General features: G+C 44.0%; 2 protein-coding genes across 2 annotated transcripts; both read right to left on the bottom strand.

Moving 5' to 3' along the window:
- Positions 1 to 950: 950 nt before the first annotated feature.
- On the bottom strand, positions 951 to 3,089 carry LOC117490098 (probable GPI-anchored adhesin-like protein PGA55). The gene is made up of 2 exons (XM_034139684.1): positions 3,007 to 3,089; positions 951 to 1,639 (listed from the first exon to the last, which is right to left on the bottom strand). Exons 1-2 carry the CDS (start codon positions 3,069 to 3,071, stop codon positions 1,141 to 1,143), a joined length of 564 nt encoding a protein of 187 aa, XP_033995575.1. The 5' UTR covers positions 3,072 to 3,089; the 3' UTR covers positions 951 to 1,140.
- Positions 3,082 to 22,489, bottom strand: LOC117490101 (protein lava lamp-like). Its single transcript, XM_034139687.1, has 19 exons — positions 21,990 to 22,489; positions 21,514 to 21,633; positions 21,052 to 21,345; positions 17,821 to 18,003; positions 17,586 to 17,744; positions 15,300 to 15,422; positions 14,956 to 15,174; positions 14,740 to 14,865; positions 14,123 to 14,263; positions 10,914 to 11,054; positions 9,627 to 9,815; positions 9,118 to 9,301; positions 8,518 to 8,630; positions 7,146 to 7,322; positions 6,743 to 6,891; positions 6,207 to 6,381; positions 5,342 to 5,742; positions 3,383 to 4,866; positions 3,082 to 3,155 (listed from the first exon to the last, which is right to left on the bottom strand). The coding sequence occupies exons 1-19, from the start codon at positions 22,086 to 22,088 to the stop codon at positions 3,082 to 3,084; spliced, it is 4,551 nt and encodes a 1,516-aa protein (XP_033995578.1). The 5' UTR covers positions 22,089 to 22,489.
- Between the last annotated feature and the right edge of the window lie 263 nt (positions 22,490 to 22,752).

A 22,752-nucleotide genomic window follows, 5' to 3' on the forward strand; every position in this document is an offset into this window, starting at 1 on the left:
AGAACTCGGTTGATCGGGGACTTGAACCAGTGACCCTCCGGTTCCCAAACTAACTGATTGAATAAAATAAATATTAAAATCATATTTGTCTCTACTTTAAAGAGTTCTCTCCTGCTGATGTTCAGGTGTATATCAGTATGTAGTGTCTCTACTTTAAAGAGTCCTCTCCTGCTGATGTTCAGGTATATATCAGTATGTAGTGTCTCTACTTTAAAGAGTCCTCTCCTGCTGATGTTCAGGTGTATATCAGTATGTAGTGTCTCTACTTTAAAGAGTCCTCTCCTGCTGATGTTCAGGTGTATATCAGTATGTAGTGTCTCTACTTTAAAGAGTTCTCTCCTGCTGATGTTCAGGTGTATATCAGTATGTAGTGTCTCTACTTTAAAGAGTCCTCTCCTGCTGATGTTCAGGTGTATATCAGTATGTAGTGTCTCTACTTTAAAGAGTCCTCTCCTGTTGATGTTCAGGTGTATATCAGTATGTAGTGTCTCTACTTTAAAGAGTCCTCTCCTGCTGATGTTCAGGTGTATATCAGTATGTAGTGTCTCTACTTTAAAGAGTCCTCTCCTGCTGATGTTCAGGTGTATATCAGTATGTAGTGTCTCTACTTTAAAGAGTCCTCTCCTGCTGATGTTCAGGTGTATATCAGTATGTAGTGTCTCTACTTTAAAGAGTCCTCTCCTGCTGATGTTCAGGTGGATATCAGTATGTAGTGTCTCTACTTTAAAGAGTCCTCTCCTGCTGATGTTCAGGTGTATATCAGTATGTAGTGTCTCTACTTTAAAGAGTCCTCTCCTGCTGATGTTCAGGTGTATATCAGTATGTAGTGTCTCTACTTTAAAGAGTCCTCTCCTGCTGATGTTCAGGTGGATATCAGTATGTAGTGTCTCTACTTTAAAGAGTCCTCTCCTGCTGATGTTCAGGTGGATATCAGTATGTAGTGTCTCTACTTTAAAGAGTCCTCTCCTGCTGATGTTCAGGTGTATATCAGTATGTAGTGTCCAATGTAAGTGGGAATTTTAGCCTTTGGAGACCATTTACATTCACAACAACCTATATAACACACTACAGGAGAGGGAAACACCTTTTGAGAAGTTCAGGTTTTGAAAGTCGTTAAGTTCCCGCAGTGGAAAACAGATGTTAAAGTAGAATCAGGTAGAGCAGCCACAGCAGGACGCACAGGGTCCCCAACCAGGACTGCCAGTCCACAGCGAGGACGTCAAAGACTTCAGACATAAGCCACGAATCTCCACTGCTGCTGACGATCTGATCCTGAACCCAGGACTTATCACTGCTGCTGACGACCTGATCCTGAACCCAGGACTTATCACTGCTGCTGACGATCTGATCCTGAACCCAGGACTTATCACTGCTGCTGACGATCTGATCCTGAACCCAGGACTTATCACTGCTGCTGACGATCTCATCCTGAACCCAGGACTTATCACTGCTGCTGACGACCTGATCCTGAACCCAGGACTTATCACTGCTGCTGACGACCTGATCCTGAACCCAGGATGTATCACTGCTGCTGACGATCTGATCCTGAACCCCATCTGAGTGCGACGCCTCCGGGACAAACAGGAAGTGCTTCCCGTTCTCACAGGAAATCACCGCGGTGGCCTCTTCATCTTTACACCTGAAGCGACCATGATGACAGGAAGTCAGACAGCATACACTCTGGGCCTCATGATGAGATCTGTTACTATGAATATCTGCCAGACTGCGTCACCAGAGAGTTGAGGACATTATGAATGATGTGAGGGGCTAGACAAGTGAAATGTTAAGATGATATGATATTGTAATTCAATGTATTTATGTAGTAACTGTGCACACAAACAAAATAAGCTATTACAGGACTCAGGGAACACACAGTTAACGAGCACACTTGTGTTAATGAGTTATTAATTAGGCTGTTATGTTGTTTTATGCAGGAGTCAAGGTTCGGTGTGAATCCCGTACGGTGTGGGAATACGTTTACATTTGTTTAGATGAAAAAAATAATGATAATAATTCTCAGAATTCTGACTTTCTTGTCGAAACTCCAAAAAAAGGGTTTTGAGAAAAAAAATCGGAATTCTGAGAAAACATTTGAATTGTTCTGATTAATTTCTCTTTCAGAGAAGTCAAAATAATACTTTAGAAATCTGAGACTTTCAGCAAAAAATTATATCATTTTTTTCACACAATTTAGGTTTTTGGAAAAGGCTGGTAGTGCTAACCTCCTCAGATGTTGCTAACCTGCTCACATGTTGCTAACCTCCTCAGATGTTGCTAACAGTATCACATGTTGCTAACAGTATCACATGTTGCTAACAGTATCACATGTTGCTAACAGTATCACATGTTGCTAACAGTATTATGAATGCACCGGACCATGACCCCCAGACCACAACGGCACAAAAACACAATCCGTTTCAGCCCTAATTCCTAAATACTTAAGTAAAAGTGAGAAATCAAACAACCAGTGCTTTAAAGTTATTAATATTATCAAACTGCAATATATAATTTACTCACACATTTAAAGGTAATATTCAAAACTTCAATAATGTCCAGATGTAATTTGTCTTCTACACATGTGACTCACAAATGTGGGGTTTTGAATCCGCTTTCCTGACTTACGTTGGATAAACCACTCGGCTTGTTTGAAACGCAGCACGTTTGAGATTTGACGCCAGAGAATGGAAAACAACTTACCACTAGAATAAAAGCTAACATTAGGAAGTACCTGCTAGCTAATGTTAGTGCAACTTCTTCTATAAAGCAGGGCTATGTAGCTTGTTAGCATGATATCTTTTTCCACCTCTTCTGCTTTAGATATTTTTTTAGTTTTTACTAGGACTATAACTGTGCGTGTTCAGTAACGAAAACACAACATTACCTAATGGCAATCTGTTAGGGACATTGCCTCTAGATTAGAAATATTAGGTGCCTCGAGGTGAGTTGTGTAGTTAATCATCTTAAAAAGCGTGTGTGTTATTGTGGAGCTGGTTATTTGCTACCCACCAGGTCAGCGTGGGCTCGGGGAGTGCCATCACCTCCACCTCTAGAGTCACCGGAGAGCCCTCCATGACGGTGGCTCTAGAAAGAGGCCTGGTGAAGCAGGGAGGGCCCGGGTGAGAGGCTTTTCCCTGGGGAAGAGACTCTGCCTGGGCCTGGGGAACAGGAGCAGGAAGGGAAGGCCCCTGGATCTGAGGAGTAAGCCTGATCTCCTCGCGGATGGTCATTGGCTGACAAATGGTTGGGTCTTGGTCTGGCGTTAGTAGATGGGGTGGAGAGGAAAGGGGGGTGACATGCAGATGAGCCAAAGCTTGTGGTTCAGGCTGAGGAAGAGGAGGAGCAGCGGGGGTTATGCCAGGGTCATGCACACACTGCTGGGTACAGCTGGAGGTCAAGGGCTCATGGAGGGAGTAGACTGTCTGGTGCTTGTTGCTGAATGTATTGCTGATGCTGTTTGGCTCAGGGATATTGGAGGCATGGACCTCAGGTACACCTGAACCACCCTGGGATAAGGTGCTTTCTTTCTGGGACCTGAATTTGCTGCTAACTTGTGTCAAGGTGCAATGACTGTTTGAAGGGGAAGGCTGGCAGTACACAGTATCTTTGACAGTTTTGCTGCTTTGGGGCATGGAGTCTGATAATGCTTCTTTGCTGGTTTGGGAGGAAGGTACATCCTGATCAAGGCCACTCCCAGAGTCCAGGGACGATATTGAAAGATTGCTGTTTTGAGGGAGGGTTGTGTTGGTTTGGAGGCCAGTTTTACAGGATTGAAGGATTCCAGTGTCTTGGATTCTGTCTTGGTGGAGAAGAGGGAGGCTGGAGCTATGAGCAAACTCTTTGTCCGGATTGATTACAGGCAAGGTCTTGAACTGTTCTTGCTGAGACCTGAGATTGCTACTAGACTGTTTCAAGGTATAATTCTTTAAAGATGAGGACTGGCAGTATACAATTTGTTTGCTGTTTTTAGACATGGAGGATTCTTCTTTGCTGGTTTGGGAGGAAGGTACATCCTGATCAAGGCCACTCCAAGAGTCCAGGGACGACACTGAAAGATTGCTGTTTTCAGGGAGGATTGTGTTGGTTTTGAGGCAAGTCTCACAGGATTTAAGGAGTCCAGTGTTTTTATGGAGAGTAGGCATGATAGGGCTAAGAGCAAACGCTTTGCCCGGACCGATTTCAGGCAAGGTCTTGAACTGTTCTTGCTTAGGCCTGAAATTGCTGCTAGACTGTGTCAAGGTGCAATGACTGTCCGAAGGTTCACCAAAGGGGGCACTGATGAAACTGTCCCTTTGTTGTTTGGAGACTGCGTCGACAGTGTCCGGAAAATACTGTAACAAACGGTTCTTTTGACAAATTAAGGTTTTGATTTGAGGGAAAGTAGTGTTGATTTTGAGGAACCTAGTTTCTTGGGAAGGGGTTTTGTCCTTGTGGCAATCAGGGTCTGGACCATTAAACGCCTCAGGAATGCAGCTGGACTGGGGGAGCTTGGCAGGGATGTGGTTGAGTTCTGCAACCTGGGGATCAGTCTGTAGCAGGGTTCCATCAGTTTGGGTGATCATACTCGGTGAACCTGTTCTCCTTTGAGGCTGGTTGTACTGACTTACATGCTCCTTTAGTACTGGTTCAGTTTTTGAGGGGCTCCTCTTATCAGGGACTTCATTGTCTTTCTTGGAACAACTGTCTGAAGAGTTACCATTGTCGAGTGAGTTGGATACTGAGGGGAAGCTCGGTTCAGGGCCGCCCAGACAGACGTTGGCAGTGCTGGTCTTTTTAGTCTTCAGGATGCTGCACAGAGTGCTGGTGAACAGGGTTGGAGCAGGAACTGTTAATGGACTCTGCACAAACGAACTGGACTCTGATCTGAACCTGTAACACAAAACGGGATCAAACTCATACCAACACATTTTTATTGTTCAGATGTGGACTGGGACTTTGGTGAGGCAAGGCAAGGCAAGGCAAGTTTATTTATATAGCACCTTTCAACACAAGGCAATTCAAAGTGCTTTACAAAAAATGAAAGACATTAAGAAAATGGCATTTAAAATCAGTCATTAAAAAGAAAAGATAATAAAATAAACATTAAAAGAAAAAATACATGGACTTTGGTGACATGCGGCCTGTCCTACACCACCATAGAGCTGCTGGAATTAGTCTCAAAACCCAGGAATGAGTCAGCATTTTTGCCCTTTCTGTACCCTCATGACGAAATCAATGGGTTTGTGGTTGGGTTTTTTGTTCATCAAAAGTTAAAGAGATTTTCACATTTTGTTCTATGTAAAATATGTCTTGTTGGGAATACAAAGGATTCTTGTTATTTCCTGAGAATGAAACTAATACAGACCTGGAGCTGCTGTGACGGCTGGTTGGAGGAGTTGGACAGCTGTCTGTCCGGCTGGACTGTCTGTGTTGTCGGACTGCACCAGTACCAGTACCAGAACCAGTACCAGTACCAGTACCAGTACCAGAACCAGTACCAGTACCAGTACCAGAACCAGAACCAGAACCAGTACCAGTGCCGCTGCGCTCTGACTGGCGGCTGTACTGGTTAGTGTGGACGCTGTGGGAGCTGAAACAGTAGCCCTCCTCAACGTCTGATTGAACCATGATGGACTCTGGAGTCTCTGCCAGCGGCGGTAGGGAAATGTCGTCAGGTGACGCACAATCGTACTCGTCATTGGAGAGAGAATCTTCCATCATCACGTCGTGAAGCTCCGCCTCCGACAGGCTGCCTCTTGATGCATCCTGGGTAAATAACAATTAAGTATTTGTGCATTTAGCAAGTGTCTTTGTCCGATAAATATATGACTTCATTTATAGTGTTGTACCCTTTCTCAAATTCACTCACTGAAGTGGCTAGCATTGAAGCTAAGCTAACAATAGAGCGAAGAGAAGTCGAGCAATAAAACAAACAATCATTTTAAAAATACAAATTACAATAAACAGTAATACTATGAGGAGCATACAAAAAACATGGGTTTCAAACAGTGTCAACATCAAACAGCAGAGACTTCTTTCTCATGATTAGATTTCAGGCTAGTTTTACCACCCTCAAATCTTAAATATAACCCAAGGAATGGATATCATTTGAATATCATCTATGTATGCGTTCAAACATAAATCTGTTTTCATAAATATAATTTTTCATTAGATGGAAAATGAAGGAGGATCTAAATATGATCCCTGTGGGACACCACATGTCAAATGACCTTCCCGAACTCCCTCTGGATGTCAGAAAACGACGGGCCAGTCACAGAGGGCGAGGGCGTGGCCTCCGTGGCGGAAGGCTGTGATTGGTTGTGTATGTTGCGGACTCGTCGGTTGGTATCCAATGGGGAGCAGGGGAAGTTGAAGGTGTGGGTGGAACAGTATGAGGAGGTGGCCCTAAAGGAAAGCAACATCAACCTTTATTTCTACAGTTCAGGGATGCAAACAGACACGTTGTTTTTTGTTTTATTTACATTTAAATTTGATTTCAAATATTTGTATATCATGGTGAGTCGTGAGGAATTATTAAATGTTTTCTACTTGCACATAAATTATCATAATTTGTCCTAAAATGAAAAACAAAGAGGAACTGAAACGGATCCCTGGGGGACACCATATCACTTCGTTTTTATCTAAAGCTATTTAAAAAATATATATATTTGCTGTTCAATGTTTTTGAAAATATCCCGACATCTTTTGATAAAGAAGCTGTAAATTGTAATGTATTTTGTGGGGTTTTTGCGCTATTTCAGCGTACCTGCTCTCCGTCTGTCTCTCTGCATCCAGACTGCAGCTCTTTTGTAACGGAGGCTTCCGATTGGCTGCGATCTGCCTCTTCACTGGAACCTCCTTCCCACCCTGCTCGGCGGTCAGTTCGGGGGTGTGGCCGGTCTCCTTTAGCTCGTGCTGTAAACATTTAGGAGACCTTACAGCCATCATTTTGACAGCAGATTGACAGGTGACATTTTAATCAAAACAAAAGCAAGTAATGAGTCCTAAACTGACTCATTGCCTCATACCTGCACCAGTGTTTTGGATAATTACTATAAATATGTCATGCATGTCTAACCCTTAACGTAGCTGTCTGATTGTATTTACTGCATTATTGTGTAAATTCTGTTTATCGTATGTTTAATAAATGTTTGTGTGATTATGTTCACCATGTCCGACGCCTCCTGTGAGCGGCGGTTATCTGTCTGCTCCTTCTTCTTCCTCTTCCTCCTGTTTCCCTTCAATGACTTCTCTTTCTTTTCCTCTTCGTCTTCATCTTTCTCTTTGTCTTCCTCTTCCTCTTCCTCCTTCTGTCCGTCGTCCTGCCGGTTTTTAAGACTCTCCATCTGTGATATCAGTGTGCAATAAATGGAAAGGGTTTTTCACAGAATGACTTAATGTGGTCAGCAGACAAGTATTATTTCCCTTTATATGTTACATAGTAGTATGTTAATATTTACTGTGCTTTAGTGGTGGAAAGTACATTTACTCAAGTATACTTACTTTAGTAATTCAGATGTTTTCATATAGAAAATAATATGATGTTTTGTTATACATTAAAGGTGGGGTAGGTAAGTTTGAGAAACCGGCTAGAGATACTCTTGTTATATTCCATGGAATGCTCTTAACATCCCGATAGCAATGAATATCTGAAGTGCTTTGACAAAGAATCCTTAAAAAATATCATCTGTGGAAGCTGTAGTACTGTGAAAAGCACGACCAATCATCTGAGCCGGCCCGGCTAAAATAACTGGATGGCCTACCTGCCTGTCAGCCTTCCATCTGTGCACAAACTTATCTCGTGCCCTCATTGGTCATGTGCGCGTCCGTGTGTGTTGGAGGAGGGGCTCTGTGAGGAAGTGGCAGATTTTCTCCGGTTGTGTATTTTCAAATTCTAGCGATCTCGAGCCGGTTTCTCAAACTTACCTACCCTACCTTTAAATTAGCTAACTGTTTATTGAGGAACGCTGGGCGATTAGATCATTATTCAATTAGCAGATTGAGAAAATATAAATTAGCATCCGTACACATTCAATCATTTTTAACATAAATATTTTTGGGTGCTTTTTATTTTTATTTATTTTTTTGCACTGGGTACTTTAACAATGAATACCTAAAGAATATTTAGATAATTATACTTTTATGTTAATTTTCAAGTATTGTTGCAGTGTGGATTTACGTAGTGATGTCACTATGTTCCTGGAGTAAACCAAGGAGTCCAATGGAGGTGTTTCAGGGGTGTGTGTGGGATTTATCTATCTTTTTGATGTCAGAGTGAAAACAGATCTCTAGAATAAAGTAATATAGTTGTAGTGGCGGCTGTGGCTTAGTGGATAGAGTGCTGGACTTCGAATTAGGGGGTACCAAGTTCGAGTCCCACTGCAGTCAGCATGTCGTTGTGTCCCTGAGCAAGAGACTTCACCCCAAATTGCTCCTGTGGGGATAGTCCACAGTACTGAATCTATGTAAGACGCTTTGGATAAAAGCGTCTAACAAATGACATGTAATGAAAATATAATATATCTTTCAGCCTCGTGTTACCCTCAGTTTGGCCTCCAGCGCCAGCAGCCCGTCACTCAGCGCTCTGATGGACTCCACCATCTCAGAGTGCTTACTGACCGTCTTCTCTATGTAGCGCCGCCCCTCCTCCAGCCCTACACACACACACAATGTTGTTAAAAGAGGGATACATTAAAGAATATCTAAGTAAATAACACCTGTAGGAAGAGAGAACATTTTTGTATTTTATATAATCTCCTATTGTTTTACATGTATTCTTCTTAAATTATAATTTATGATGTACTTACATTTTTTTTAAATACTTTACTTCACATATCCACCAGATATTTGTATTTCTATGTATGCAATTATATGTAAAAACCTACCTAAGTTCTTTTCTCAAACATTTCAATGCAGAACTGTTGACATTAAGCACCTCAACACACTTTGGCACCATGTAATCTATGGATTTGATTGTGTTACGTAATGGAGGAACTCACGATCCCAGGTGTGTGTGCCCTTTCAGAATATGTGTGTGTGCCCTTTCAGAATATGTGTGTGTGCCCTTTCAGAATAAAGGTGTGTGTGCCCTTTCAGAATAAAGGTGTGTGTGCCCTTTCAGAATAAAAGCGTGTGTTCTACCGTGCAGCCGGACAGCGAGCTCAGTGATCTGACTGATCCTCTCCTCCTGCTGAGGGACCGTCGGCCAAACGAACTTCTCAAACTGTCGATGCAGGACGGAGACGGCCTCCGTGCTGCGGCACTCTGAGGAGAACTTCCCGACGCGAGCGATGGTCGATCCGGCGTCATCACACCAGAACTGATACTGGAAATGTGAATGGAGAGAAATGTTTACCTAACAGATATCACCATGAAACTCCCCCACTTCGTTACTGACGTTAACACGGTGATTTTTTACGTTTTAAGTTTTCTGAAATTTTTACATATGCTAATGATGCTAATGCTAACATTTGCTGAATTCAGGATAAATCTCCAGAACAGAAACAGACGAAGTTAGTAAAATAAACAGAATGTAGATTTTTCTTTCCACTTATCTAAAAAGAACATGTTGTGTGAAATGAAACCCTGTGTGCAGGTATCTGACCTCCTCCATGTTGTGTGAAATGAAACCCTGTGTGCAGGTATCTGACCTCCTCCATGGCGGTCTGCAGTCTGCAGGTCATCTCCAGAGTCTTCTGGTGTTCCCCCACGCTTCGCTCTAACTCGCCCATCTGTCTCTGCAGCTCGTTCACCGCGTCCTCCGTCTCCCTGGCAACGCCCCCGTCCCTGACCTCTGAACCCAGACGAGAGGTCGCCCCCACCAGGCGTTTCCTCAGCGCCTGATGGTCAGAAATCTAGGTTATTATTATTTACACCTGAACATCAGCAGGAGAGGACTCTTTAAAGTAGAGACACTACATACTGATATACACCTGAACATCAGCAGGAGAGGACTCTTTAAAGTAGAGACGCTACATACTGATATACACCTGAACATCAGCAGGAGAGGACTCTTTAAAGTAGAGACACTACATACTGATATACACCTGAACATCAGCAGGAGAGGACTCTTTAAAGTAGATACACTACATACTGATATACACCTGAACATCAGCAGGAGAGGACTCTTTAAAGTAGAGACACTACATACTGATACACACCTGAACATCAGCAGGAGAGGACTCTTTAAAGTAGAGACGCTACATACTGATATACACCTGAACATCAGCAGGAGGGGACTCTTTAAAGTAGAGACACTACATACTGATATACACCTGAACATCAGCAGGAGAGGACTCTTTAAAGTAGAGACACTACATACTGATATACACCTGAACATCAGCAGGAGAGGACTCTTTAAAGTAGAGACACTACATACTGATATACACCTGAACATCAGCAGGAGAGGACTCTTTAAAGTAGAGACACTACATACTGATATACACCTGAACATCAGCAGGAGAGGACTCTTTAAAGTAGAGACACTACATACTGATATACACCTGAACATCAGCAGGAGAGGACTCTTTAAAGTAGAGACACTACATACTGATATATACCTGAACATCAGCAGGAGAGGACTCTTTAAAGTAGAGACACTACATACTGATATACACCTGAACATCAGCAGGAGAGGACTCTTTAAAGTAGAGACACTACATACTGATATACACCTGAACATCAGCAGGAGAGGACTCTTTAAAGTAGAGACACTACATACTGATATACACCTGAACATCAGCAGGAGAGGACTCTTTAAAGGAGAGACACTACATACTGATATACACCTGAACATCAGCAGGAGAGGACTCTTTAAAGTAGAGACACTACATACTGATATACACCTGAACATCAGCAGGAGAGGACTCTTTAAAGTAGAGACACTACATACTGATATACACCTGAACATCAGCAGGAGAGGACTCTTTAAAGTGTACCTGCAGCTTCTCCTCGTACAGCTCCACCTGCTGCAGCTGGTTTCTCGCTGCCTTCATGTTCCTCGTCCTGTCGTTCCTCTTCAGATAGTTGAACCTCAGGTTACTGAAACGCTTCTTCAGCTCCTTGAAGGACTCACGAAGCTGAAAAATGAAAATTAGACATATTTATAATAATAATAATACATGGGATTTATATAGCACTTTTCCTAATGCTCAAAGACGCTTAACAAGACATGATGCCAGACCGACTTATAATGACTCGTTAGGTTACAGCTAAATAGCTCATTGTCAAAGAGGCAATGTTAGCCTTGCAAGCATCATAGTCAGGCCACCTGGTATATCTCTACAGCTATTGGATGGATTACTAAACCGTTGTGTAAGACGTTCCTGTTTCCCAGAGGATGAATCTTACTGACTTTGGCTAACACCTTGATATCCCCTCTAGCGCCACCATGAGGTTCAGAACTCTTCAATTACACAAATGAGCCAAAACACAAGCAGATGAAGAAACATCTTCCCCAGCTTCAGGAAACACGTGCAGCGTTTAGGAAAACTGTCTCTGTTGTTGGAAACGTACCTAGAGGTTTTATCCACTTATTTGAACAATGTGATCACATGACTCTGATGTCCCTGCAGACCCTGAGGCTGATGGGAAATGTGTGATATTGGGCTGTATGAATACAATTAGATTGATTTGTGTAAAACAGCTCAGTGGTTGAAGCTGCTCTGGGGTTCATCCTCCCCCCCCCTGCGGTTCCTCTACTCGTCATTCCTTAAAAACAACATACTTTCACCAGTGTGACATTTCACTGGAGTTACTGGTGTGACTGGTTGCTGCTGTGTCATTAAGCAGCTGCTTTTTAAGGTATGGAGAGGGGGGGGATCAGAAATACAGGCAGAGTCAGCCAATGGGTATTTCCCAGCATGCACCTGGTCCTGAAGTGGCAGCTGCACACACACACACACACACACACATGCACGCACGCACACAAACACACATGGAGACAGACACACACACACACACACACACACAAACAAACACACACACAGACACAAACACACACACACACACTCACACACATATGCAGACACACACACATACACACACTCTCTCACACACACACATACACACACTCTCTCACACACACACACAAACACACAGACACACACTCACTCACACACACTCACACACACTTACACACACACAAACACACACACAGACACACACTCACTCACACACACTCACACACTCACACACACAAACACACAGACACAGACAAACACTCACACACACACACACACACACACTCACACACATATGCAGACACACACACACACACACACACACACACATACACACACTCTCTCACACACACACACACACACTCACACACACTCACACACACTCACACACACAAACACACAGACACACACACACACACACACACACACACACACTCACACACATATACAGACACACACACAGACACAGACACACACACACACACACACACACACACACACACACACACACACACACACACACACACACACACACACACACACACACACACACACACTAATGGGGTAAGTATTGATTTGTTCACCTGCTGCAATGTACTGATAACATTAAGGATGTACTTAATGTGTAATGTTTATGAACTCTATTCTGTGTGTGTGTTCATGTTGTGCTGGGTAATTAATGTTTTATAAAATAGTGCTTTGTTTTCACAGGTTTCCACAGCGCTCTCATCGTCCTGACTCCATGACCATCACCTCTCTGTGAAATATCTGGAGATCCTCCCGGTGGTTTAGAGATATCTTCCAGGTAACGTTTGGTGTTTTATTCTTCCTAACTCCTAACTCCTTGACTCCTTCACTCCTTGACTCCAAACTCCTGACTCCTTGACTCCTTGACTCCCCCACCCTGAGGTTAGAGAATCAGCCCGACCTCTTTAGTGATTTAAACGTCTTCACCTCGCTGTGTCTCAGCTGTTCTGAGCTGACAGATCTTCTGACAGCTGTTCCTCCTCCCTCTGGATTTAAATCCCCCCAGCTCTAAAAATAAACTCATCAGAACTCCCCCCGTCCATCAACACCAGCTCTCACAGCTCTGACTGAAGAGCAGATAATGGACGAGGAAGGGGGGGAAACTATTTTAGGGAAAGTGTCTCATCCATAACATTCCTGCACACATGCCTGTTCCCCAGAGGATGCACCCTACTGTCCTTCTGTGGTCTTGAACTCTAGTTTCCATGCAATGTAGTTTAATAACTTCTCCTCCAGCGCCACCATGAGGTCAGTGACTGTGACTGTGAAGGGAATGTCATTAGCAATAAAGTTTTAAAGCTTTAGATAATTCTGTGGGTTTTTATTCGCATAGTTTCTGAAGCTACAGTTTCTCCGGCGTTTGAACCGTCGTAGAAAACAGAATACAATTCAGTGAGCGTCTTCATGGCTCCAATCAAATCTAAAAGTGTCGGCTGACTGCAGATTATATTTAGACCAAATAAAACCCAGAGGGGCTGGACTCCAGGGCCAGGGGCTGGTACGGAAGCTAAATAAATCAAATCAAATCAAATCAGGTTTTATTTATATAGCACATTTAAAAGCGATTTTTGGTCGAGCCAAAGTACTGTACATGTAATAAAAACACATTACTACAATCACAATAATCGACAATAAATTACAACAGATATATCTTAAAAACAAAATAAAAATAAAACACACGGAAAAGTCAGGAGTCGTGCTCCGCTCTAACTAGAAAGCCAGAGAGAAGAAGTGTGTTTTTAGTTTAGAATTAAAAACCCCTAGGGTCTGGGCCGACCTCACATGGAGGGGCAGAGTGTTCCAGAGCCTCGGGCCAGCTGCTGCGAAGGCTCGGTGCCCTCGGGTTTTGAGCCTGGTCTTGGCTAATAAATAATAACACAATTAAGTCTGCACAATTAAGTCTGCACAATTAAAGATTAGGTTTTATACTAGGGAACTTTAAAACATGAGATATTACTTTAATTTAAATTTAAAACATACATTCACAAAAAGATGCAGAATTAATGAAAATAGATATTACGCTATTGTGGAATTGTCTTGTATTGACAGAATATTATTATTTTAATACTATTTTAATCTTTTGTAAACAGAAAAAGTTGCTGTTTATGACCTGTGTTCCTAACAAAACATTTGAGTAATAAAAAACTAAATAGACTCACCTGGTTGATGTCGTCGTTGAGCAGCCGCTCTCTGCGGAGTTTCTCCTCACGACGAGATGCTTCCTTCAGCCACGAGACACAGAGAGAGTCCAGAGAGACGAGCCGGGCCTCCAGCTGGTCCACGTGGAAACTGGTCCAACCCTGACAGAGAGGAACAGGAAAGCAGCATGGAAAGGAAATACTCCAGCTAAGCACAACTATAACTCAAACTGGTAGTAACTCAAACTGGTAGTAACTCAAACTGGTAGTAACTCAAACTGGTAGTAACTCATACTGGTAGTAACTCAAACTGGTAGTAACTCACTGAAACTGGTAGTAACTCAAACTGGTAGTAACTCAAACTGGTAGTAACTCAAACTGGTAGTAACTCAAACTGGTAGTAACTGAAACTAGTAGTAACTCAAACTGGTAGTAACTCAAACTGGTAGTAACTCAAACTGGTAGTAACTCAAACTAGTAGTAACTCAAACTGGTAGTAACTCAAACTGGCAGTAACTCAAACTGGTAGTAACTCAAACTGGTAGTAACTCAAACTGGCAGTAACTCAAACTGGTAGTAACTCAAACTGGCTGTAACTCAAACTGGTAGTAACTCAAACTGGCAGTAACTGTACTGACGGTGGAGCTGACGGAGGTGCAGATGTCGCTCTTCAGTGTTGAAGCGGTTTTGAACAGACTCTGGATCTGCTGCTGTTCCTCGCTGGATCCACAGGAACCAGTTAAAGTCTGGATCAGCGCCTCCAGCTGGACCCAAAGAAAACAACACTTTGATAAGTACCTGCAGGCTTCCTGTCAGAACCACTTCCTGTCAGAACCACTTCCTGCCGCACGGACCTGTCTGGATGTGAGGTGGAAGCTGCTGGTCCGGTCCAGGATGGACTCGCTCTGACGGATCTTCTTCTTCACTTTCTCCTGGAGCTTCAGCAGCTCTGACAGGTCTTCCTCCTCCACTGGTCCTTCCTCCTCCTCATCCTCCTCCTCCCCCAGACCCTCCTGGACTCCTCTCAGAGTCTCCCAGCTCTTCAACATGAACTCCACCTCAGCGTCCAGTTGCTGGAGGAAAGAAGAAAGAAACACCTTCCCAGTTCAGTCATGAGCCCCATAGGTCCCTGCAGAACTAAAGTCCATGTAGTCCTTTGGTTCTCTATGTTGCTTCAGTTTAAAATCAGTGGACTCACGGTAAAGTGTGGACGGGCCTGGCTGAAGCGCTCCAGCAGCTTGGAGGTCTGCAGGTCTGAACCCAGATCCATCAGAGAGCAGGAGTCCAGCATCTCAGAGACACAGTTCAGGTCCTGCAGGGTCTGGAACAACCAGCAAGGGTTATGGAGAGTACATTTACCCCAGTACCGGACCTAAGACCAGGACCGGATCTAAGACCAGTACCGGATCTAAGACCAGTACCGGACCTAAGACCAGTACCGGACCTAAAACCAGGACCGGACCTAAGACCAGTACCGGACCTAAGACCAGGACCGGACCTAAGACCAGGACCGGATCTAAGACCAGGACCGGACCTAAGACCAGTACCGGACCTAAAACCAGTACCGGACCTAAAACCAGGACCGGACCTAAGACCAGGACCGCACCTAAAACCAGTACCGGACCTAAAACCAGGACCGGACCTAAGACCAGGACCGGACCTAAGACCAGTACCGGACCTAAAACCAGTACCGGACCTAAAACCAGTACCGGACCTAAAACCAGGACCGGACCTGAGACCAGTACCGGACCTAAAACCAGGACCGGATCTAAAACCAGAACCGGACCTAAGACCAGTACCGGACCTAAAACCAGGACCGGACCTAAGACCAGTACCGGATCTAAAACCAGGACCGGACCTAAGACCAGTACCGCCATGCTCTCTGGTGGGACTATCTTCTATAACACAGACAGTGGCAGAACTTCAGTGTTAGTATTATTAGATCTCAGTGCTGCATTTGACACTGTTGACCACAACATATTACTAGACCGACTAGAAAACTGGGTGGGACTTTCGGCAACAGTTCTAAATTGGTTTGAGTCCTACTTAAAGGACAGAAAAAACTTTATTTCTATAGGTAAATACACATCTGAGTTGACAAATATGACATGTGGGGTACCTCAAGGCTCCATCTTGGGGCCTCTTCTCTTTAACATCTACATGCTACCACTGGCTCAGATAATGAAAAACAACAAAATAAGTTACCATAGCTATGCGGATGACACACAAATTTACGTAACAATTTCACCAGGAGATTATGCTCCAATTCAAACACTGAGTAAGTGCATTGAACAAATCAATGACTGGATGTGTCAGAACTTTCTCCAATTAAACAAAGATAAAACTGAGGTAATGGTTTTTGGAGCCAAGGCAGAACGTATAAAAGTTAGCGCTGAGCTTCAGTCTGCAATGTTCAAAACAACAGATAAAGCCAGAAATCTAGGTGTAGTCATGGACTCTGACCTGAGTTTCAACAGTCACATTAAAACAGTTACTAAATCAGCCTACTATCACCTAAAGAACATATCTAGGATTAAAAGACTAATGTCACAGCAGGATTTGGAAAAACTTGTCCATGCTTTTATCTTCAGTAGACTCGACTACTGTAATGGTGTCTTTATAGGTCTCACAAAAAAATCTATTAGAAAGCTGCAGCTAATTCAGAACGCCGCTGCTCGAGTCCTCACTAACACTAAGAAAGTGGATCACATCACTCCTGTTCTGAAGTCCTTACACTGGTTCCTCACTAACACTAAGAAAGTGGATCACATCACTCCTGTTCTGAAGTCCTTACACTGGCTTCCTGTGTGTCAAAGAATAGATTTCAAAATATTGTTGCTGGTTTATAAAGCTTTGAATGGTTTAGGCCCAAAATACATGTCTGACCTCCTGCTAAATTATGAACCATCCAGAACCCTCAGGTCTTCAGGGACTGGTCAGCTTTCTGTCCCCAGAGTCAGAACTAAACATGGTAAAGCAGCGTTCAGTTATTATGCTCCAAATATCTGGAACAAACTCCCAGAAACCTGCAGGTCCGCTGCAACTCTTACTACTTTTAAATCCAGGCTGAAGACTTTTCTTTTTGCCGCTGCTTTTAATTGAACTATTCACATCTGAAACTGCACTGTAACTTTTAACTTTTATCCATGTATTTTTTCTTTTAATGTTTATTTTATTATCTTTCCTTTTTAATGACTGATTTTAAATGCCATTTTTAAAATGTCTTCCATTTTTGTAAAGCACTTTGAATTACCTTGTGTTGAAAGGTGCTATATAAATAAACTTGCCTTGCCTTGCCTTGCCTTGCCTATAAATCCCATTCGGAGGAGAATCTGAACCCTTTTGTTGCTTCTTATCTCCCCATCTTTTTAGTGTAATCCTGAATAAAGTCAAAATAAAGTTTAATATTGAGATTAAAGTCCTTAATGTTGAATAGAAACTGGAGTTGTTGAGATACCCTGCAGGGTTCAGACTACAGCAGTACCTTGTCCAGTCTCTCCCTGTACTTCCTGCAGTAATCTCTCTGCTCCTGGACCTGGATTATCCGCTGACTCCTCATGTCGTTCACTTCCTGTTCTGTTCTGCCGAGCCGCTCCAGCGTCTCCTGAACCACCGACTGCAGGTTCAACGCTGATCCAGACACCTGACAAACACATATGTTTATATCAAACTACAGCGTTCTGCATGATTCACAGAGTCACAGTTTAATGTAATCTCACCATGTTAGCTGTTTGGAGGAAGCTGTTCCCCAGTTCCTGACAGGAGAGGAAATTCTGCAGCGTTTTCTCCCAGCCGGAGTCAAACTGCTTCCTGTTCTTCACTGCCGACCTGCAGCTACTGGCTTCCTCTTCCTCTGGTCTCTTTCTGTAGAGCTCCTGAAGTTCTTCCATCTCGTCCTCCACCTGGGGGAGAGGATTGAAGCTATAGAGGAACTACAGCACAGTCACATGACTTCACGTCACCACCGCTAAGCTAAAGGTGGCTAATGTTGGGCTATAAAGGAACTACAGTACGGTCACATGACTTCACGTCACCACCGCTAAGCTAAAGGTGGCTAATGTTGGGCTATAAAGGAACTACAGCACGGTCACATGACTTCACGTCACCACCGCTAAGCTAAAGGTGGCTAATGTTGGGCTATAAAGGAACTACAGCACGGTCACATGACTTCACGTCACCACCGCTAAGCTAAAGGTGGCTAATGTTGGGCTATAAAGGAACTACAGCACGGTCACATGGCTTCACGTCACCACCGCTAAGCTAAAGGAGGCTAATGTTGGGCTATAAAGGAACTACAGCACGGTCACATGACTTCACGTCACCACCGCTAAGCTAAAGGTGGCTAATGTTGGGCTATAAAGGAACTACAGCACGGTCACATGACTTCACGTCACAACCGCTAAGCTAAAGGTGGCTAATGTTGGGCTATAAAGGAACTACAGCACGGTCACATGACTACACGTCACCACCGCTAAGCTAAAGGAGGCTAATGTTGGGCTATAAAGGAACTACAGCACGGTCACATGACTTCACGTCACAACCGCTAAGCTAAAGGTGGCTAATGTTGGGCTATAAAGGAACTACAGCACGGTCACATGACTACACGTCACCACCGCTAAGCTAAAGGTGGCTAATGTTGGGCTATAAAGGAACTACAGCACGGTCACATGACTTCACGTCACCACCGCTAAGCTAAAGGTGGCTAATGTTGGGCTATAAAGGAACTACAGCACGGTCACATGACTTCACGTCACAACCGCTAAGCTAAAGGTGGCTAATGTTGGGCTATAAAGGAACTACAGCACGGTCAGGCAGGTCGAAAAGTACCTCGCAGAAAAGAAACTAATCTATGAATTTCAATCTGGCTTTAGAACATCCCACTCCACTGACACATGCCTTCTTTATTTGACCGACCACATCAAACAAGAGGTGGACGAGGGTAAATACTGCGGCATGGTGATGCTGGACCTACAAAAGGCTTTCGACACTGTCAATCACCCCATTCTGATTGACAAGCTAAAAGCAATTGGTTTTGATAAACTATCGGTGAGCTGGATGCAATCCTACCTGGAGGGGAGAGAACAGATGGTGGAGGTAAACGGTACTCTGTCCCCCCCCCCTCCCAGTGAGCTGTGGTGTTCCACAAGGAAGCATATTAGGTCCGTTACTGTTCCTAATTTATGCAAATGACATGTCATCAGCATGTGACTGCAACTTGTTCCTGTTCGCGGACGACTCAGCCCTGCTGGTCTCTGACAGGAGCAGATTGCAGGTTGAAAAAACCCTCAGCTCCGAGCTCGGCAGAATCTGCACCTGGCTCGCCGATAATAAATTATCATTACACCTGGGTAAAACAGAGTCCATTCTCTTCGGTTCGAAACATAATCTCAGCAAATCCGACGACTTCTCAGTTGCAGTGGGTGACATTATTGTCACAAGTAAGAAGGAAATTACATACCTAGGATCTATTCTTGAGGCAAACCTCTCCTGTGACAAAATGGCATCCAATGTAATAAAAAAAGTCAATCAAAGAACTAGATTCCTATACCGGATCTCCTCTCTGGTAAACAAAAACACCCTGAAAACTCTGGCAGGAGCACTCATTCAAGGGTACTATGACTATGCTTGCACGTCATGGTACCATAGCACCTCCAAGGCGCTAAAAACAAAACTTCAAACATCGCAAAATAAACTGGTCAGACTACTGCTTGACCTTTCATCTAGAACCCACCTCACCTCTGCCCACTTTGACAACCTAGGATGGCTTAGAGTAGACGACAGAGTACAGCTACTTGCAATGGGCCTGGTCTACAAGATCCACTACACCTCTATGGTACCCATGTACATGTCAAAATTCTTCCCAAAGGTCAAGGAATACCATGATCATAACACCAGAGGGAGCTCCACAAATCATGTAAAACCCAGATTTGGCACAAAAAAAGGGGAATACACGTTTCGCAATTATGCCACATCAAGGTGGAACGCTCTTCCCACAACTGTAAAGGAAAGTAAAACTATACTTACCTTCAAAACCTCTCTTAAAGAGCACCTTCGGGGGAAAGCATTGCAAAACTGGCCCCGGTAATGGTACAAATCTCAACCTGTCGTACAATGGACAGCTTCCCCCCCCCATCTATGTATATACTCGCATTTTAGACTCTGTTACTAACTGTATATCTGTAGACTTGGTATGTCTTAAATGTCCGGTTAGGATGTATTAGAACGAAATCTAAAATGAAAATTGTAAATAATCCATCTGTATGTAAAAAACCACCTGTATGTAAATTGTAAATAAGCCATCTGTATGTCATATATGTCTTATATGTCTTAAATGATATGATGAATTGGAAATGGGGGACCCTGATGTAAACAAGACGAAAGTCTTTCTCTGGTCTGCATCCCCTTAACAATTGTATGTTTTGAGCTGTACTGTACTGTACCCAATATACAAGCTGTTAATAAACTTTTCAATCAATCAATCAATCAGTCACATGACTTCACGTCACCACCGCTAATCTAAAGGTGGCTAATGTTGGGCTATAAAGGAACTACAGCACGGTCACATGACTTCACGTCACAACCGCTAAGCTAAAGGTGGCTAATGTTGGGCTATAAAGGAACTACAGCACGGTCACATGACTACACGTCACCACGCTAAGCTAAAGGTGGCTAATGTTGGGCTATAAAGGAACTACAGCACGGTCACATGACTTCACGTCACCTCCACTTATTAACCCACCAGTGGGGTATTTACTGATGTATTTTATGTGGTAGAACAAAATGTTAAAATCTCTTCAGCTTGTGTTAACCACAGACCTGATTTCAGGCTAACAACCACAAATACATTCAGGAAACCATTGACCTCCAGACCAGGGGACAGGAAGTGTTAAAGGGCAGATAAATAACTATTTTCCTCTGACGGAGTCTTGGCGGAGGGTTCTGGTTCTGACCTGCTGTGTTGTGCGGAGGAAAGTGACGTAGGGTCGCAGCAGCTCCAGGTTTGAGTCTAACTTCCTGTTCAGACCCTGCAGCTCCTTCAGGACCAGATCCACACGAGCAGGGAGTTCAGGGCTCGGTGGGTCGCTGGAGCTGGTTCTGGTTCTGGTGCTGGTTCTGGTTCTGGTGCGGCCCCTCTTCAGCTGCTGGGTCAGTGTTTTGAGGGGGGATAGCGGGGAGCCACCGGGCTGCAGAGCGTTGATCTGATCCAGGATCTGCTTCATGTTTTCTGCATCCAAACCTGCAGACTGGAGACACGTAAAACACTATATGAACAGTTTAACCTGTGTGTGTGTGTGTGTGTGTGTGTGTGTGTGTGTGTGTGTGTGTGTGTGTGTGTGTGTGTGCGTGCGTGCGCGCGTGTGTGTGTGTGTGTGTGTGTGTGTGTGTGTGTGTGTGTGTGTGTGTGTGTGAACCTCAGCCTCTGTTTGCAGCCTCAGGTATGTGTTCAGAGTCTCTTCGGCCTCAAAGAGCTGCAGTCCGGCTTCAGAGCTTTCAGACAACACTCTGCTGCCCTGCTGCACCCAGAGGCAGACCTGCAACACACACACACACACACACACACACACACACACACACACACACACACACACACACACACACACACACACACACACACACACACACACACACACACAAACACACGAGTATGTACTGTGTACTATGACGACGAAGGAAAATAATTGACAAAATACAATAAAAAAGATCCCTCCAAGAAAATGCCTCACGACTCTAAAAAGGTGTAAGAAGTCCACAAGGAGACTATAGATGTCAAGGACACGACTCAACATAGATGTCAAAGCACAAGATGACTTCAAACCCCAAAATAAGCTACATCTATTGAAAGATATGATTGACATAAGATGCAGACAAAGACAAGAAGGAGACTCACCTTGTCTGCCAGCTCTTCACATGACGACAGCAGCCGGAGCCTCTGATTGGTCGGCAGATCTTGGTGGGCGGGGTCTTCTTCAGTCTCTTTTCCCAGCATGCCCTGCAGCTCTGCCTGCTGATTGGCTGATTCTGATTCTGACCCTGAATCCAACTCTGGTCCGGATCCAGACTCCAAGTCCTGGTCTTCCTCTGAACTGGATTCAGACTCTGAATCTGATCCGGATTCAGACTCCAGTTCTGATCCAGATCCCAGCTGTAGGTCTGGGTCTTCCTCTGAACTGGATTCAGTTTCTAAATCTGAGCCGGATCCCAGCTGCTGATCTGAAGTGGATCTGGATCTTATCTCTGAAGTGGATCTGGTCTGCAGGTCTCTGGTCTCCTCTGACCTGAATACAGTTTTAAGATCTGATCGAAAGTCAAGATTAAGATCAGATCTGGATCCGGACTCCAAGTCTTTGGTTTCCGTTGATCTGGATTCTGAATTCAGGTTTAATTTGAGTCCGGTCTGCAGGTCTCTGGTCTCTTCTGATCTGTCTTCAGGCTTCACATCTGATCTGGATCCCACAGTCTGGTCTGAAAGGGGTCCTGGCTGCAGGTCTCTGGTCTGATCTGGTTCAGACTCTGATTCTGACTCAGAGATGTTGGTTTTCTCTGATCTGGATCCGGGGACCACATCTTTAGACTCCTCTGATCCAGGTTCAGGCTTCACAGCTGATCTGGATCCTGGCTCCAGGTCTTTAGCATCCTCTGGTTTAGATTTT

The sequence above is a fragment of the Trematomus bernacchii genome, unplaced genomic scaffold (assembly GCF_902827165.1).
Source record: "Trematomus bernacchii unplaced genomic scaffold, fTreBer1.1, whole genome shotgun sequence".
NCBI lineage: Eukaryota > Metazoa > Chordata > Actinopteri > Perciformes > Nototheniidae > Trematomus > Trematomus bernacchii.